We start from the raw sequence: 17,967 nt of genomic DNA, 5'->3' as shown, positions 1-17,967 counted from the left end.
CCAGGAACTCGCAGAAATCCGTCTGCCTCTGCCCTCACTAGTGTTGGGATTAGACAACTGATGCATAACTTTTAAATAGAAAAGAATTTCATGAAAAATTGTAAAATGGGTGCCAGCTGGGGGTAGCAGGGCTTTTAGGCAGTGAAAGCAGTACCATCCATGCAGCGATGCTGTATGTAGCCATCCAGAGACCTGCCACGTCTGCTACCTTCAGGTGGAGAAGTGCATCCCAAGGACAGTTATGCTCCCAGAATCCCAGAAAAGAACCGCAAATGGGGGCTCACAGCATCTCAGATCCTGTCTTTAATGCATCTCACGTTTTGCCGTTTCCACCCTCATATAGTCAGTGATTATAGAGTGTGGGGTTGTTCCTCAGAGGCTGCGCACATTGGCCCTGCTGAACTCATTTCCTTCCTGATCTCTGGCCTGCATATCTGGTCAGAAGAGCCTTGGGTGGAAGGGAACCTGGGACAGGGAATGCTCCAGGTTTTGGTTCTGTCATTCAGGAAGACACACAGGAAGGAAGCTCAGGCTGGGGTTTTTACCCCAGCTACTGAAAAAGTCACAGTGGAATGAGCCCTTGCTTGTTTCCATAGCCACATTTCCTGACCTGTCTCACCCCCCAGTCATCATAAACATGTCAGCTTTGGTCCTTCTTCTCCTGTCATGCAAAAGATTATTTAATTTCTGCTTTTCAGTTACAAGAGGTTTTATCCATGCCATTGGTATGTTCTCAATGAAAACACATTAAATGTGATTACTTTTAACAGTTAACTTAAAATTTTTTGAGAAGCTGAATATTCTAGCAAGTAGTAAGAAGTGTTGAGAGTTTTTAGTACCAAATGCCAGGAAAAAAATTATATGTAATATATAAAATTGTACTTTATATGTTATATACTATATTTATGATTATATAATAACATAATTTAAATGCATACACAAACACACATACACACACACATATATATATATATATATATATATATATATATATAAATTTAGGAGCGTGTTTGAGTCCATGTATCTTTGGGATAATTTTTGGCAACATTCTTTTGTAAGGATGGGCTACACAGGATGAAGTTTGTAAATATACAATGTATACTTATGTGTATATATTTATATAATTTATATGAATGGAATGAAATCGAGATGTGGATTTTGCTGGAGACTTTTGATGGGAGTCATTCTTTCAGAGACACTTACAAGCTGATACTTGATGTTCTAGAGACACGTGAGGAGGAAGGAAGTTATTTCCAGGCCGAGTTGTATCTTTGGGTGTGACTTTTCGATCAAGTGCCTACCTAACACTACTTCCAGAGAAGTAGGAGTCCTCCAGAGCATTCCCCCTCATGGCTGGTGATGTCCTGAACAAGCTCAGCTTTCACTTCTGAAGTCCCTTGTGTGGTCTATTTTCTTTTCTTCCCAACAGCCTTTCTATTTATTGCACAAGTGTTAGACCCTGGCGCATAATTTCACAGGCATAGATGAATGAAACCCTTTGTTCTTGGTTAACGACAAAGACTATTTGTGTCTCAGTTTCTTTCTTTATATTTTTATCTACTTCATCTGTTTCTCCTCCTGCTTTTGAATGTAGAAGAAAAAAAGAAGAATGGCAAGCTTAAGGAAAACAAAGGAAGGGAAGAGGGGGTGGGGAAAGGCCAGCTGGCTCTTGTGTGTGGAAGCATGATGAAGTTCTGTAGTTAGCCCTGTGAGTGTGAACCTCCCCGTGTGGAGAAGTAGCCAGTAGTCTTCGCTGAGTCTCCCCATTGCCCTTGATTGTTTCTTCTGAGTAGCAGAGAGGTCATCTGCAGTGCTGTCTGGGCGTTGGTTAAAACAGGCTTCTCCGCTCTGCCTTTCTGGTGGGCAGTTAAGAGGTGATTGGTACTCTCACCTGGTTGGAAATCTGAATCGAAAAAATAAAAAATGCTAAAAATCAAGCCCTTTGAGAATCAATATTTGATCTAGTGATTAGCCTGCCCTTGAGCTCGCTCGTAGACGTTTTGCTGCTGTTCTTGCTTTTCAAAAACGCCCTTGTTTCTTGGACAACACTCACTCTGTTTAGCCAAGAGGAAATGCTGGATTTTCTGTGTGTTGCATTTTTGCTTTGTGTCCCTCACTCTTGTGAACTAAGTATGAAAATCTCTGAGTTCTGATGCCTTGAACAGTGGTACCATCCAGCCAAACACCATTGACAACCTTGCTTGCCATCTACTAGCTTGGTCATTTCCCATCAACTCCCTCTTCCCCTCCCTCACCTCGCCTAGATTTTTCTTAGTCCTCTCCAACCTCTGCACTTACATGATCTATGAAAATGGGGTTTGTGATCTCTAGTTCTCTATCATAGTGTATCTGTCTGTCTGTCCGTCCGTCCGTCCGTCCGTCCGTCCGTCCGTCCGTCCGTCCGTCCGTCCGTCCGTCCATCCATCCATCCATCCATCTATCTATCTATCTATCTATCTATCTATCTATCTTTATTTTCAACATCTGCTCCTACAAATCATCTCTCTTGCTATTGCCTGGAATTAGCAGACCTTTGAAAAGAAAAGCTGATAAATTCCACCCCTATTCTCTTGGCCAGCCCCCTTTTATTTTCTGTATACCTTGTGCATTTGTTTTTCTGTAGTGATTTAATTTCTTTTCAAAAAGACATCCATCCATCCCTCTATCTTTCTACCTAGCATTTATTTATTTATCTTTATTTTTGTGTCTGTCACATGTACATGTAGAGGGCAGCAGACAACTTGTAGAAATTTGTTATCTCCTTCCATCATTGAGCAGGCTTGGTGGCAAGTGCCTTTACCTGCTGAGCCATCTCCCTGGCTCCTATACTGATTGATTTCTATGGTTATGTTAGTATAACACTGTCAAAGCAATTTGTCAGCTATCTTGTTCAGTTACCGTGTTATGTGTCTAAGAGCATTTAAAAATCTAATCTTTATTATACTTCATATACACAGAAAAGTAGCAACTCTGGTCACGTGGTAAAATATTCAACTTCTAGAGCACAGGTTTGCTATTTGCTGAGTCATACTACATTGGGTAACTTTTATGTTTCCTGAAGTGGGACTATGTTCAAGTTTGTTTTTCTCTTGATGTGATAAACACCGTGACCACAAAAGCAACTTAGAGAAGGATAGGGCTTATTTGGCTTGTACTTCTAGGTCACAGTGCATCGGTGAGGCAAGTCAGGAGAGCAGGAAGCGAAGCAGGAACCATGGAGGAATGGTTCCTGGTCAGCTAGCTTTCTTATATAGCATTGGACCACTTGCCCAGGGATGGTACTGCCCACAATCGCCTGGGCCCTTCTCCATCAGGTAGCAGTCAAGACAGTCTCTTACAGACATGTCTCCAGCATGGTCAGATCTAGGCAATTCTTCAGTTGAGGTTTGCTTTTCACAGGTGACTCTAGATTGTCTCAGGTTGACAATAAAAATTGGCTAGCACAAGGTATTTCAGGGATTAACACCGTCTTTGAGGTGACAGAATAGGAGTATGAGGAGGCCAGTGAACTAGTTAAGGTATTGGATGGACCATAAGTGTAGGCTCTGATGTTTCCAGAGTAATGACAGCAATAAGGAAGAGTTGAACCAGAAGTCCAACTCCTTGGTGGTTGTTGGAGCTAAGTGATTAACATGAACGAGGTGTCATTCACTTGGACAATGTGACCCTTGAGAAGAAGAGTGGTGGCTGACGATCAGGTTACAGATTAGTGTTCAAGGAGCACAAGGGACTCAGGAAATGCCAGCATTGTCCTGTCTAGGGGGGTAAGAGAGGACGGAACAAACGCTGCTTGAGAGGTGTGTGATTGAGCTAGATCAAGGAAGTTAAGGCAAGGAAGTAGGGGGAGGGAACCTTTAGAGATTGTTCCAGGCCTTCTGAGAAGCATGGTGGTTTAGGGAGTGAAACAGAAGCCTTTAAGAAGCTGTGTGGGTTGGGGCTGCTGAGAAAGAACCCGAGAAACGAATTGGCTGTGATGTTGTATCTTGGATCTGAAGAAAATGGAACTGTAAGTTAACAATTCTCATATGTAGACTCCACGGTGTGATTTGAGATTCATTCAGAGTCTCCCTCTCCCTCCTTCCTTTCCCCCTCCTCCCCTTCTGTGTGTATGTGGTCACGGTTTCATGAGCTTCTCCTGTACCACATTGAAACTGAACTTCAGGATCCTTTCCAAGGCCTGCCCTGTGTTACCTGTCTCTGCGTGTGCATCCCACCCATTTTCTAGAAACGTCTTAAGTCCTCTTAGTAGTAAAATTCAGGTAAGACTGTGCCAGTCCTTGCCTCTAGGACACGGTGCCTTCATTTCTTCCCTCTTCCTCTCTTCGTGTTTATTTGGTGTGGCTGTTAAGATTTGCAGTGGCCATGTTCTTTTTTATTTGTGACAAGAGTGCATATTTTGGTGCATTCCCTTTGCTGCCTAGCAAGATGTGTTGTGTTTTATATGAATAACGACAACTTCTAGAATTTGTATAGTCAGAAAGGACACGAGAGCAGGAGAGATACCTCCCTCAGTAAAATGCATAGGAGAGCCTGAGTTTAATCCTTGAACTCAGGTAAAAAGTTGCGTATACCAGTGTGCTTGTATAATCCTTGCATTGGGGAAGTAGAGATGGGCACATCCCTGGGCTCTCTGGACAACTGTTGAGCTTAATCAGTCAGTTCCAGGCCATGAGAGAGACCCTGTCTAAAAACCAAGGTGGACAGCAGGCAGAGTGATGCCTAAGGTTAACCTTTGACTTCCACAAGTATATACATGTGATCACACATGCCCAAAGCACAAAATAAACTGACTCCTTATCTTAAGGCAGGTCCTCCGAATTTGGATTCAAGTGTAGAAAGAATTCTTGATTGATTTCTTCATGCAGGAGTGAGCTTGATAGTGGAAATGTGTTCATGGTTACGTCTGTCAGGTTGATTTTAACACATTATATTTAACTAAAAAAATTCAGATTTATTTACGTTTACTGTGTTTCCACTTCGCTAACATTTCCTCATGACCTCAGGTACAAGTTTTATTACTGTCTGTGTTAAAAGTCTCCTTTCTGGAAGATGAGAGAGGATTTCCTCTTGCTGTTTACTTTATATCAAAGAAGACTTGTGATCCGTGCTCCCAAATCAGCTTCCTTTTTTTTTTTTTTTCTTTTTAGGACATAGTCTCAGCTGCCCTTTGTTGTCTTTTTTTTTTTTTTTTTTTTTTTTTTTTTTGTCTCAGCTACCACTGAAAACCCTCAGTAAATAGAATAGGGTGAGGACTAGAATATCTGTACAGGCTTTGTTTGTTACCATAGCAACCCCAGAGGTGATGTTGTCTCTTGTTTTTTGACCTCTTTGCTCATATGAAAATGTTTGGTGTAGCTTCCTGCAGTAGCCCCTGCTGAGAGTTACCCCTGTGTCCTCTTGACTCATCATGAAGGGCTTTGACCATTGTTTTTCTTTCAAGAAAAAAAAAAAGGAGTGGGCGAGGAGATGGGGAAACCTTATTTAATATTTCAGTACTTCATTCATGGGGTTTTCCAGAAGTTTCATGGTACTGCTATTGCAGCTTTAACACAATACCACCATTGGGGTGATATATAAAGAACAGAACAGAAAGTCATGCCCTCAGTGTTCTGGAGGCTGGCCAGCCCAGGAGCAAGCACCAGGCCCCTCTGAGGTGGTGCACCCTCATGTGGTTGAGTGCAGAGGAACAGCCGTAAGCCTTTTGTAATGACATCAGTCTTCCTGTAGACCAATCAGCTTCCTCCCATCTCTGTCCAGGTCAGTATTCCATTTCTAACACCCAAGTTTGGAGGAAGGGGTACAGTCACATCGTAGTACTTTCGCTGTACACTTACCTCTCCCATTTTCAAATCCTTGGTTACGCTTCTAGTGGCGATGGAATCGTACCATGAAAATAATAAATTTATTTCCATAATGGAACATACCGAAATAGGGGAAATAGGTAAATGCACATGCCTGTATCTTGTGGGGAATCACATGGTCATAGCTAATGAATGTGGCCTCTACTTGCTTGGCAAATGGAAGCTAGAAATCTAGGACTTGAGGATGGAGAGCGAGAGATGAAGGCTGTCCTCCTAGAGGCTATGGCATCAGAGCTGGCTCTTCCAAAGAGATCGGCAGTGGGTAGATGAGGACGTATCATAGGGGGCTTCCCAGAAGCAGCTACACACAGTGTTTCGTGTGGGTCTGGCATTTCCATATACCAGCGTCACTCGTGTGTAAAGAACTTAGACTCAAGAAATAGCTGTGCATTACACACCAAAGGTTTTTAAATTTAGCAAGAAGTACTGACTGCAAACAGAGGGTCTGCAGCAATGTTTATTAAGAAACGCTTGTGCACTGAAACTGTGATGGTAGGACCCCCTTTAAAGATCTTAAGAGTTGTTTTGAGAATATAAAATATGCACGAACAGAAACAGCTTTTGCAGTTTGTCCATACATGTGAATGCAGTGTGAGCTCAGGGCTGTGGCGGTTGTGGAATGAGAGAAATTACTATTAGGTAAGGACAGAAACAAAGTCTTCTAAGACAGCTGGGAAAGTCCTTCTGCCCCACCCAGCTAGGGAGGCGAGGAGTAACTTTTCTAATGCTGACAAATGGCCCAGTTCCTATGGGCCTGGACTGGAAAAGACCCAGAGGCCTCCAGCCTAGAGCCCTTTAGAAGCCAGAGAGGTTCCAGGCGCTCAGGTCAAAGGCAATGGGATTTAATAACTAGTTTGTTCCCTTGTCCCTTACCACACAGAGTTGGGAATTTATATAAGCCTTGATTGCCAACAGGAGCAAGCAGCAGCAGGTCCCACCTGCTTGTATTAGAGTGTTCATACAGGCCTCAGAATCTGGGAACCCCAGCTCTGTGGCTGCAGCTTCTGAACCTACGGTATTGCGATCCTTAGATGTGACTTCTCTGGCTGTGGGTCTAAATTGTTGGCCGGTAAGGCCTGAGAGCTCTCTGGAACTCCTTGTGCAACCAGTCCACAGGGTGTCTTTCTCTTCCCTAGGCCATTGCAGCCTCCTTTGTCAGCCTCTGTTCCCTGCCTTCTCTTGACTTCCCTCCCACAACCGGTCCCTCTCGGTCCCCTCTGCCTCTGCTCTTTGTTGTTTTGCCCCACTCCTCGGGTCTCTCCTCATCATGCTTGTGGTTGTTGCTGCCTCTTCCGTCCCTGCCTTTGCCACCTCAGCCTGCTCTGCTAATAATGGTGACCCAAAGTTGTTCAGAAAAGCCCTGTCAAAAGGAGTCTCTCCCTGTTGCAACACTAAAGAGAGCCCGTGATGCTTTTCAGATGACTCACCAAGGGTGGAGCAGTGTCACAGTGTTTCTATTGCTGCGATAAAATGCGATTGGCAAAAGAAGTGTGGGGAGGAAGGGGTTTATTTCGCTTCCAGCTCTTATATAAAGTTCACCATTGAGGGAGGCCAGGGCAGGAACCTGGAGGAAGGAACTGTTATCTCAAACCAAGAAAAGTGATTAACTCAGGAGCCTGTTTAACATATCAGAGCGGACTTGGCCACCAGGTTCTCCTAGCATCATTCCTCAGTCCCTACCTGTTAAAGGGTATGGCTACCATACCATGTCACCTGGTCTAAACCTATACAGCCCATGGACTGGGCTACCCTTTCCATTATATAATACAGCCGTTTTGGCTATGACAGTTTCTTGGCTCAGGCTGACCCTCGTGGTCATTGTCTGCTCTCTTGCTCTCCCCCAACACTCTCCTAAGGTGCCCTAGCTCAGGGTCCTGTTCACTCTGGATCCTCCCAGATGTCCCTGCCTCTGGCTATGCCCTCCCTTTCACCTATAATAAACCTTTTCCTCCACCACACCTGGGAGCAGTCATGTTCTTCCTTTTTTTTTCTTCTTCTTTTTTTTTTTTTTAAGGATCACTGTTTACTGACTTGTTCCTCATTGCTTGTACAGCCTGCTGCCTTAAAGCACCCAGCACTAGACTAGGGTTGACCCTGCCCACAGGAGCTGGATCCTCTCACATTAATTACGAATCAAGCAAATGTCTTACAGGCTTGCCTTCAGGCTGGTTCTACAGGGACATTTTTTCTAAGACTTCTTCTAACCAAATGGCCCTCGCTTGTGTCAAGTTGACATAAAACTCGCCAGCATATACAGCCTGATGATAAAGTCTAGAAAAAAGTTAGGCAAAGGTGTTTAGTCTAGTCATGGCACCGCCTCCTATGCAAATGAGAAACGATGTTCCACCAATTACAGCATCTTATGCAAATGAGGGACAATCACAATCCTTCTGGCAGGGTGACTATGGAAAGGGGTCCTGCTCTGCTCTGGGTGGGAAAGGCTGCACAGACACCTAGAGTTCAGGGAGGCTCAAGATAGCAAGTCTGGAGTAGGTCATCGGAAGCAGTCATGGCTAGGATGTGCCTTTAGGAGGTGAAGTTGTGCTTTGGCAATAGGCAGCTGTGGTTGCCATGTGGTTTACTCAGGGCATCAGTGGAGTGTTCAGAGTGTCGGGTGCTGGCATGCAGGTAGTCTGTCTGGATGCAGCTTAACTAATAATTGTTTCCTCAAGCCATGCAGAAAAAGGAAAGGGTCCAACAAGCTGTTAATCATGATTTCAGCCTTCTCAGTCCCCAGTGTCTTTGCTTATTAAAATGAGCGCTTACCGTCAAGGCTTGTTATTAATGTTAACAATGATTTGGCAGTATTTTACAGTGCTTTAATAATGTTTAACTCCTGACCCAGAGCTCTAGGAGAAGGTGTGTTCTTCTAATTTCAGTCTGAGAAGACTGTGGTCCACATGTACCTGCTGGTTTTCCTTCCTGGACTTAGGTCTGGGGTCACCTCCTGATGGAAGCACCTCTAGGAAGAGGTAACAGTCATCCCCTGAGCATGAGATGTGCTTCATGGGTTTAACTTCATTCTGAACTCCTTGCCTATGATAGTAAAACCTGGGTGTGTGGTTTAACACCAGGGATAGAGAAGGTACTTCTACTCCTGTGGCTCTGGCCAACCCTGGCAGGTCTTGTGCTGCCGGTACCAGCGACTCCCTGGACTGTCTCTGTCGGTGCCCACCCGTGCTAAGAGATACATGTATCCTGCCTTTTTAAAAGGCCAATGGAATCTGGCATCATTTCTATGGAATCACATTAAAAGTGTAGCTATTATCACACACTGAAGGGCTGATCTCCCATTTATATGCCATATGAAACTATTCCAAAGCAATGCATACTAATAAACTATTGAGAAACTATCTTCAGATACCTTTGGATATTTTTATTTTCGAGGAGATGAAATTTTACCTTCATCATTAAGTGTCATTTAATAGCATACTGTTTTTATATTCCAGTTATTAACTATTATGAAGTATAAGTCTTCGAACAGATATCTCCTTGTTATATTAATATAAATTAATACATTAAATTGTTAATATACATTGCCATTTTTATTCCTCAAAACTGGTAAAAGAAGTAACTGTAGCCGGGCGGTGGTGGCGCACGCCTTTAATCCCAGCACTTGGGAGGCAGAGGCAGGCGGATCTCTGTGAGTTAGAGGCCAGCCTGGTCTACAAGAGCTAGTTCCAGGACAGGAACCAAAAGCTACGGAGAAACCCTGTCTCAAAAAATCAAAAAAAAAAAAAAAAAAAGAAGTAACTGTAGGCGTACATAGGACATCGAAGAAGTTTCCTACCACTGACGCCACATGGTGTGGGAGGAAACTGCTATACAGCGCTTTCTTCTCTCAACTATAACATCTATTAATGTGCCTACTGTTTCGTGTTTTCATTTTTTTTTTGATGTAATAGGTTTCAAAGCACTGGAAATGGGCAAAGTATTGGAAACCAGCTGGTTAGTTTTTTATTGCTCAGTTTATGAAATTAAACATATTGACCCATTTATTAGTGATACTAACTTGGTTAAACTTTCTTGTCTTCTGGGTGCTTTCAAATTTTTCATTATGAGAGTTAGTTTAGAAATGATGTGTCTAGACAGTTTTATATAACATTAAAATATTAGTAAGCTATAGTGCAAATAAAGCTTGTCAAAGTAAATTTAAGCAGTAATAAAAATCAGGCCTTTCTTTCCACGTGCTTTTCTAATACCAACAGTTAACTGACAGAAAAACTACCTCCCAAGATGTTTCATTCTGTATTCTGGAAATCTAAAATGGCAAAATATACAGGTAAAAAATATACATCAAAATAGCTGGGGAGTTGGAAATGTTGTCCACATTTAAGAAATGTTCCAGATTACAAGATAAAAAGCTCTTGTCTTTTTAACTGGTTATGTGGGGAAGGAAGGTAGATTGGTGGACAATAAAAGTCCTCAGCCAGTTGAAAATAAACTACTGACATTTGCTAATTAGGGGAGTGTGTTTGCAGATTCTCTAAGAAGGAAAGGTTTGCACCCCCCAGCGAACTGCCTGTGAGATGGCTGACTCTAAGTCATTTTACCGTTTTTCTCTTCCTATGTGGTTTCCTTCCTTCCTTCCTTCCTTCCTTCCTTTATTTTTTTGGTTTTTTGAGACAGGGTTTCTCTGTGGCTTTGGAGCCTGTCCTGGAACTAGCTCTTGTAGACCAGGCTGGTCTCGAACTCACAGAGATCCGCCTGCCTCTGCCTCCCAAGTGCTGGGATTAAAGGCGTGCGCCACCACCGCCCGGCCTCTACACGGTTTTCTTAAGCTCTTTTAGTTCTTGATTTGCTTTGAGCAAGTCACTCCTGAGTCTTTGAAACAAAGTCAGGATGGATGATTGAATTTGGAGCACTTTGGGCCCTGAGCCTGCCTTTATCAAGATAAAGAAGGAGAGTTCTAAAGGCAGGCAGCAGTGGTGCTAATCCAGTCATCCAGGAATAATACCCCCCTGATTGATGATGAAGTTCTTATCCTTAATTTGTCCAGAAGCATCTCTCCAGGGAGCTGAATACCTGTCTGTGAGGTTGTAGAAAAGAACAAATGGTGATTAGGGAGCCTTGCATGAAGTCGCTGGTGTTCTAGAAGCTCCGCAGCTTTGGACCAGATGATGACACCAAAGCTTTTGTGGCTAAACGTTGGGTGTTATCCTAACACGTCTACAACTCGTTAGTTTCGATTTTTATTTTCAGCTACCTTTGCAAAGTTTTCCCAGCCTTCCTCAGGAAGCAACTAAATACACATTGTAAAATTCAGAATATTGGTGGGGGAAACACATTACTCACTGTGAGTGAAACTCTGAAGGGATGTGTGTGTGTGTGTGTGTGTGTACTGAAAATTCTCCAGCTAGGAAACGCCCCTGGGGAAATCTGCACAACACAGGCAAGGTCTGTGTCTGTTCTAGACTGACTAAGCGAAAGAGCAAATTAAAGGCTGGCATGCTACTTGCTCCATGTCCAGAGACCTCCCAAGGTGACAGCAGGTCTCCATGAAAACACAGCGTTTCCCTTCTGTTGGCTTCTGTCCCTACCTTCTGAATTTCCACTTTGCCCAGCAAACAGACTCTGAGCACCGCCCAGGGCAAACATCAGTTGACTTCTAAATGCGGCACAAAGGTGAAAATGCGCAGAAGCGGGGTTGCTGTTGGATAAATAAGAGCCCTGTGCTTTGGGGGTGTTGATGTGTGTCTGTCTGTGGAGCTCGTAATCCTCTATCCAGAGCACCAAGGAAAATAGTAATCAGGTCTTCAGTAATGTGTACTCCTTCTTTCTTATTTTGAGACAAGGTCTTGCTATGTACCTTAGCCTGGTCTGGAACGCCTGGTCCTCCTGCCTCCGCCCCCCTCCACTTGCTGGGATTACAGGCTTTTGTACAAACACACCCACGTCAGTGATTCGTTATTTTCCATGGGTGAACCAGGTTTAAGTTGGTCTGGAGGAAAGCTTTCATGAGGAAGCTCAAAACTTTTCCATGCAGTTGACCCAGGAGTGTTAAACAAGCGATCTTTCATCTTTCAGTTGACCAATGAGTGTTACAAATTCAAGGGGAAGAATTGAATGGAATTACTTTAATTTTCCAAAATGGCTATTAGGAAGACTCGCTTGCTGTGGGCACCAAGTGGAGGGCTTTATAGGAACTCTTAAGTTTTCTCTGTAATCCCTTGAGTGACTATTATTCCTACTCCATTGCCCAGATGAAGATCAAAGCTGGAGTAGGGAGAAACAACAGCTCACAGAGTTCACAACAAGCTAATGGCTGTTCAAGAATCCTGTCCAAGGCAGATAGTCATCTGCTTCCTTCTTACGTACTTCTGTAATTACAATCTTATGTTTTCAGTATAGTGATAGTTCTAGGTACAACTATGATGTATTCCTAGTCTATTTATAGATGCCAAGGTGCCTTAAGATCTGAGGTTTATGCTACTCAGCGTTGCTTGTGGTCTTCTTGGGAAAGCCCCTATCTTTAGATGCTGAGACTTCTTTTCCCGGTTGCGTTGACTGTGCTTCAGGAAGGAAGTAGAAGAGTGTCAGCATCCTCTGATCCTTTATCTTGTTCTGCTAGAGCTCAGCAGTCTCTCAAGGAGTGGGGCTCAAATAATGGTGAATGAGCCTCTGAGAAGGTCAGGCGGCCTTCCTGGTAGATCTGAGGAGACGCTTTTTGGAGGTCTCCGAATTTATCATTTTTGTAGTTTTTGGCAACTCCTGGGTACTGTGCGTAGGAGCAGATGGGAGGGGTGAGACCCAGCTGCTGGCCTGGAATCTCAGTGCTGTTCTTCCAGGGACATGGAGAAGTGGGTTATGAGATAGCGTTGAAGATTGACTTAGAAGTTCAGAGTTCCAGTTTCTTCTAAAAACACTTTGACAGAGTGACATGGGTTCTCATCTGCTGTTAGCTAGGTTTTAGTCATACTACCCAGCCCTCTGTCTCCTTATACCAGTATCTGTTACACTTGGCTCTGTAGCAGGCTGTCTCTTGTGCCACCAACCAGCTCCCAAATCATGACACGGAAAGTTATTATTATTTATGAATTGCTCAGCCTTATCTTATGCTTGTCCCACTAGCTCTTAGAGCTTAATTTAACCTGTTTCTCTTCATCTATGATTTGCCTTGAGGCTTTTTACCTTTCTTTCATTCTATATGTCCTGCTTTCACTGCTTCCCCTGTGTCTGTATGTCTGGCAACTGACTGGCTTGCTGGATCCAGGCATCTCCCTGGTTCCCTTGTCTCTCTTCTTTCTCCTGAGCCTAAATTCCTCCTCCTACTTACTCTCTCTGCCTGCCAGTCCCTCATATCCCTCTCCTGCCTAGCTATTGGCCATTCAGCTTTTTATTAGACCAATCAGGTGACTTAGATAATTAAACAAATGCAGCATAAACAAAAGCAACACATGTTTTCATAATTAAACAATTTAATCATAGGCAAATGTAACATACCTTTACTCTGTTAAAGTCATATTCCACACCATGACCCCTTCCACTCCGTTGTGCCTCAGTGACGCCCATGTTGAAGACATTGTTATATAACTTTTACAAGTTGCTTTAGGATACCATGCTGAATTTATGCTCACTTAGTTATAAGCCTCATCCATTTTGGTTTAGAAGAGTCTTCTTAAGAAGGACCGCTGTGAGCCTTCTGAATGCTCTTTAAGTTCAGGCTGCTAGCAGGACTCCATTTTCCTCCCGTGTTGTTTGGACATATGTCCAGGTAGGTGCTTGGACTACTCCTGGAGGATCCTAGGCAGAAATGAGAACAGATGATAATAATTCTGCATTGGTTAGTGTTTTTGTTTGTTTGTTTGTTGTATTTTTTGTTTGTTTGGTTTTGATTTTGTTGTTGTTGTTCTTGTTGGCCAGTTCAACAGGAGTTAGGTACATCTGGGAAGAGAAACTCAAAATGTTCCCATCAGATTGGCCTTTGGACAGTCCGTGGGACATTGTCCTGTTTAGTGAGTGATGTGAAGGACCCAGCCCATAGTAGGAGAGTAGGTGGTCCTGAGTTCTATAAGGAAGTAGTCTAATAGTCGGTAAAGTTTTCTTCTGTGATCTCTGCTTCAGTTCTGACCTCCAGGTTCCTGCCTTGACTTCCCTTACGATGGTCCCTAAGCTGTAAAGTGAAATAAACACTTTCCTCTCCAAGTTGCTTTTGGTTACAGATTTTTATCAAGGCAATATAAAGCAAAGGAAGACACCACAGAACTTGAAAATGATCATGAGTAATAGTGACCTTTCAGGTGAATCTTCATTTAATAGTAACACGTAGACACGTGACTCAAAGCATGTTATTTCTCTTCTGTTGTAAGACCACTGGAAAACTTTATTTGCCAAAAGTGAAACTGAAAGTTCGTATTTAAAATAAAAAGTTAATGTGCCAGATGTGTTGGTTCACATCTGTAATTGCAGAAAATGAGGCAGGAGGATCACTACAAATTCAAGGTGTCCTTGGCTATATAGTGACTTCCAGTTACTGTCTTATAAACCCAGCAAAACAAAGCAAGGTTAAAATTTAGAATTCAATTTAATACTGAACTGAGTGTGGTATTTGACTTATTAGTACATTGCTATATATAATGCTAATAATAGGAACAATAACATGTAAATAGGATTATATTTATAGAATTTTTTTATGAATTGAAAATTATGCTAATACAATGATTATTTTTAAATTAAAGATTTACTGCATTAATTTTATTTTTAAATTAAAAATATACTACATTAATTCATTTTGTTATTTTGGGGACTAGAAATAGTGTTTCTTAGATGTGTGTATACATGCACACATATATAACTTGATCACAGGGTTTCCCAAAGGACAGTTAGTCATAATTTATATAACTATTTGACACAAAAGATCATGTTGTGATTCTCAAATCCGTCTCTATTGCAGGCATTGAATAAAGACGAAAAAGGTGTCTCTGTGAATTTAGCTTGTGATAATGACAGTTTTTTAAAGTTTATTTAACTTTATTTTATGAACATTGGTGCAAAGGTGTCAGCTCCCCCTGAACTGGAGTTATAGATAGTTGTAAGCTGCCACGTGGGTTCTGGGAATTGAACCCCTAGCCCCCTGGAAGAACAGCCAGTGCTCTTAAGCCCTGAGCCATCTCTCCAGCCCCAATGGCTATGTGTTAAAGGGACAACCTCACAAACATAAATGCAAAGCAAGACCAGTGATAAAAGACTTGAAGAACATTATGGTGCTGTCACACGATGCTGAAAACTTTTTTTTTTTTTTTTATGAGGAGGAAACATTTGAAGGGATATCTGAGTGACAGGAACTCTCTGAGAAGAGAATTCCAGGCCTAGAAAGCAGACACAGTGGAGAGCTGTAGAACAGACAGACCTGAAAGTGGAGCCGTGGTTTTTTGAGCACAGTGGACGGAGAAGGGAACACAGAACCAGAACCAGAGCTCTCCCATCTTGTGGGGCCTCACTGAACCCTGGGAGACTTTACAGGATTTGGGACAAAAGTGGCAGAGAGCATAGGGCCTGAGATGGCGATGGTGTGGCCTGACGTGGTAGGGTCACTTGGTGTGTTGTCGAGATGAAGTGCATTTACATGGGTTGAATATGGGGAAGAAAGAAAAGAGAAATCAAGTAGTAGATGTTGTATCCCAGATGTCTGCTTTTAACGTGGCAAACGAAGGAGTACAGAGGTCACCTTGGGCACATTGTGTTTGAGATGCCTACTTAGACAGTTGCAAAGAGAGGGCAGAAAGTTAGGGGATAATAACTAGGAAGGGTGAGACTTCTCAGTGATGGAACCACCAGGCGACAGTGTGTGTTCAGTAGGACCAGGGGGAAGTCGAGGCACGCTAGCACTCAACTGGGCAAAGCAGATTAAAATGCAGGTAGAAATCTGATTCCAGACTAGTATTTTCAGGCGGGCAACTTGAAAAGTAGTCAGATATGGACTAGAACGTGGCGCAGTTCTTCAAAGCACCGGGAGGGTCAGTGTTGCTAAGATAATAAAGGACCCTCTTGGAGGTGCAAGGGTGCAGCCAGATGGATTAGGCTAAGAGCACCTGGGGCTGGGAAGTTGCCAAGTAGAAACAGAAAGTACGAATACCTCTAGAACAGATGCGTGTATTTGGTTTCCAGCATGATGTTGTATGTCCATATTTATGCTGAGCTAAAAAAAAAAAGAGTCCTCATGTATAAAATATTTAAGAGTAGTGACTGTTCAAAAGGAAATATTAAGCATCTTTAAAAGCAGTTGGTGAGGAAAAAGTAAATTAGGGTGAAAGTTTCGAAAACACACATACTTACAAGTCTTCCAGAACGTCTCTAAGACACAGCCCCAGGTTAGCTATTTACTTTTGGAGGATGCTGGACTGCCTGCCTGCCTGTTCTGTTCCAAGCCCAGTGTTTATCTTGTGTGTGTGTGTGTGTGTGTACATGCACGCATGCACCCGGCACTTCCTACCTCTGACAAATACTTCTCCATCAAAGTATATTAAATTATCCACTTCATTTCTAATTTCCTTTCCATTTTTTTTTTTAATGGTAAGAGCATTTCCTTAGCTCATTTCCAGTGTTGTTCACTGCAGGCGCCATGCTGCGTATCAGATCTCCTGTCTTACGCTCATGCTCATCTTTATGAGATGTTTGCTCTGCAGAAAGGTATAGATAAGAAATAAAAGGGCTAAAGAAGAACCTCATGTAACGAACGTAAGTGTGCCAAGCTGAGTTTTCCCAGGCTCCCCATGTGAGCCTTGGTGCATACATCTCCTCCTCCTTCAGTGATGATAAATACAGTAAAAACTGTAAAAGCCAGAATGGAAATTGCAGAGGAAGTTCTTGGTTGCTTTCATGTCTCCCTGGGCCAGAGCTGCCATTGCATCTATAGTGTAACAAGAAGTAACGCATCCATTAGTGGGAGTAACAGAACGTATAATTTTGTATTATTTCTGTGACTTTAATTTGAGTAGCCTCCAATTGATTTTGATGGCCCTGGAAAAATCCTTAATTGTCGTAGAGCGATGTTTGCATGGTAAAAGGCCTGGCTGTGAAGTTCAGCCTTGCAGATTTACTTGTCACTCACAGGGTGGCTTTTGTGGTCAGGGCGGGGTCCCCGCGCTCCAGGCCCAGCTTCCGCTAACTTTCCACAGTGGACAGTGTGTTTGCCTTTACACCAACAGGGTAGCATCAGCCAGGGGCTTGCTGGGTCCTTGTGGTCCTTGTCCTTTCGACGATCCACCGCTGACTTCTGTTTTCACATGGGAAGCTTTCTCTAACTATTCTATAAATAATTAGAAAGGCTTTTCTTTAATATTGTACAGATGTACTCGTCAGGATTAAAAGTGTTTAAACAGTCCGATGGGATAGATCTTAAAAATGAAGTGTCTGTGTATATTGAGATCTGCAAGCATTTATTGCTTTACGGAGGAGACAAGATACTGACTTTTTGTAATTTCCATATTTCCTGAAATCAAAAACACATTCTCAAGCAAAAACACATTCTCATTCTCTCTCTCTCTCTCTCTCTCTCTCTCTCTCTCTCTCTCAAAAGGGTTTATGAAAATGTTGTGTGATCATTTCCAGAATGATTTTGTTAAGAATCAGAAATTCTTGCTTTTGTATATTTGTCAGAGGTAGGAAGTGCCGGGTGCATGCGTGCATGTACACACACACACACAAGATAATCACTGGGCTTGGAACAGAACAGGCAGGCAGGCAGTCCAGCATCCTCCAAAAGTAAATAGCTAACCTGGGGCTGTGTCTTAGAGACGTTCTGGAAGACTTGTAAGTATGTGTGTTTTCGAAACTTTCACCCTAATTTACTTTTTCCTCACCAACTGCTTTTAAAGATGCTTAATATTTCCTTTTGAACAGTCACTACTCTTAAATATTTTATACATGTGGACTCTTTTTCTAGCTCAGCATCTTGTAGAAAAGTCCGAGATAGTCACAGTTCTGTGAATTGGTGTTTCTCTTCTCGACAGCTTTGAATATAGGCAGTTGTGTAATCTGCGCTTGTTGAAGAAGTTGTAAATTGACAATTCCTTAGACTCTTGTGTGCCTAGCTGTCGCTGTTCCTTACGCTCACACGGTATAAAGTTTTTTTTAGAATCTTCCGGGGGTTTCAGTAAGATAACTC

At 42.7% G+C, this 17,967-nt stretch overlaps 1 protein-coding gene across 6 annotated transcripts in view; it reads left to right on the top strand.

The window, feature by feature from the left end:
- Cobll1 (cordon-bleu WH2 repeat protein like 1) overlaps window positions 1-17,967 on the top strand; it is a 141,617-nt gene that overhangs the window by 50,579 nt on the left and 73,071 nt on the right. Inside the window, exon 1 of one of the 6 annotated variants that reach the window (XM_041631524.1) lies at window positions 3,708-4,006. The exons of the other annotated variants lie outside the window; for them this stretch is intronic. Coding sequence (XP_041487458.1) covers window positions 3,999-4,006 — 8 coding nt within the window. The 5' untranslated portion in view covers window positions 3,708-3,998. Of the gene's footprint in view, window positions 1-3,707; window positions 4,007-17,967 lie in introns of those variants that run through there. 6 annotated transcript variants of the gene reach the window in all.

Source organism: Microtus oregoni, unplaced genomic scaffold, assembly GCF_018167655.1.
Source record: "Microtus oregoni isolate MIOR12 unplaced genomic scaffold, Mior012 000037F_ref0000500, whole genome shotgun sequence".
Lineage (NCBI taxonomy): Eukaryota > Metazoa > Chordata > Mammalia > Rodentia > Cricetidae > Microtus > Microtus oregoni.
Note: the sequence above shows the minus strand (reverse complement) of the source record. Positions and strands in the feature narration are given on the sequence as shown.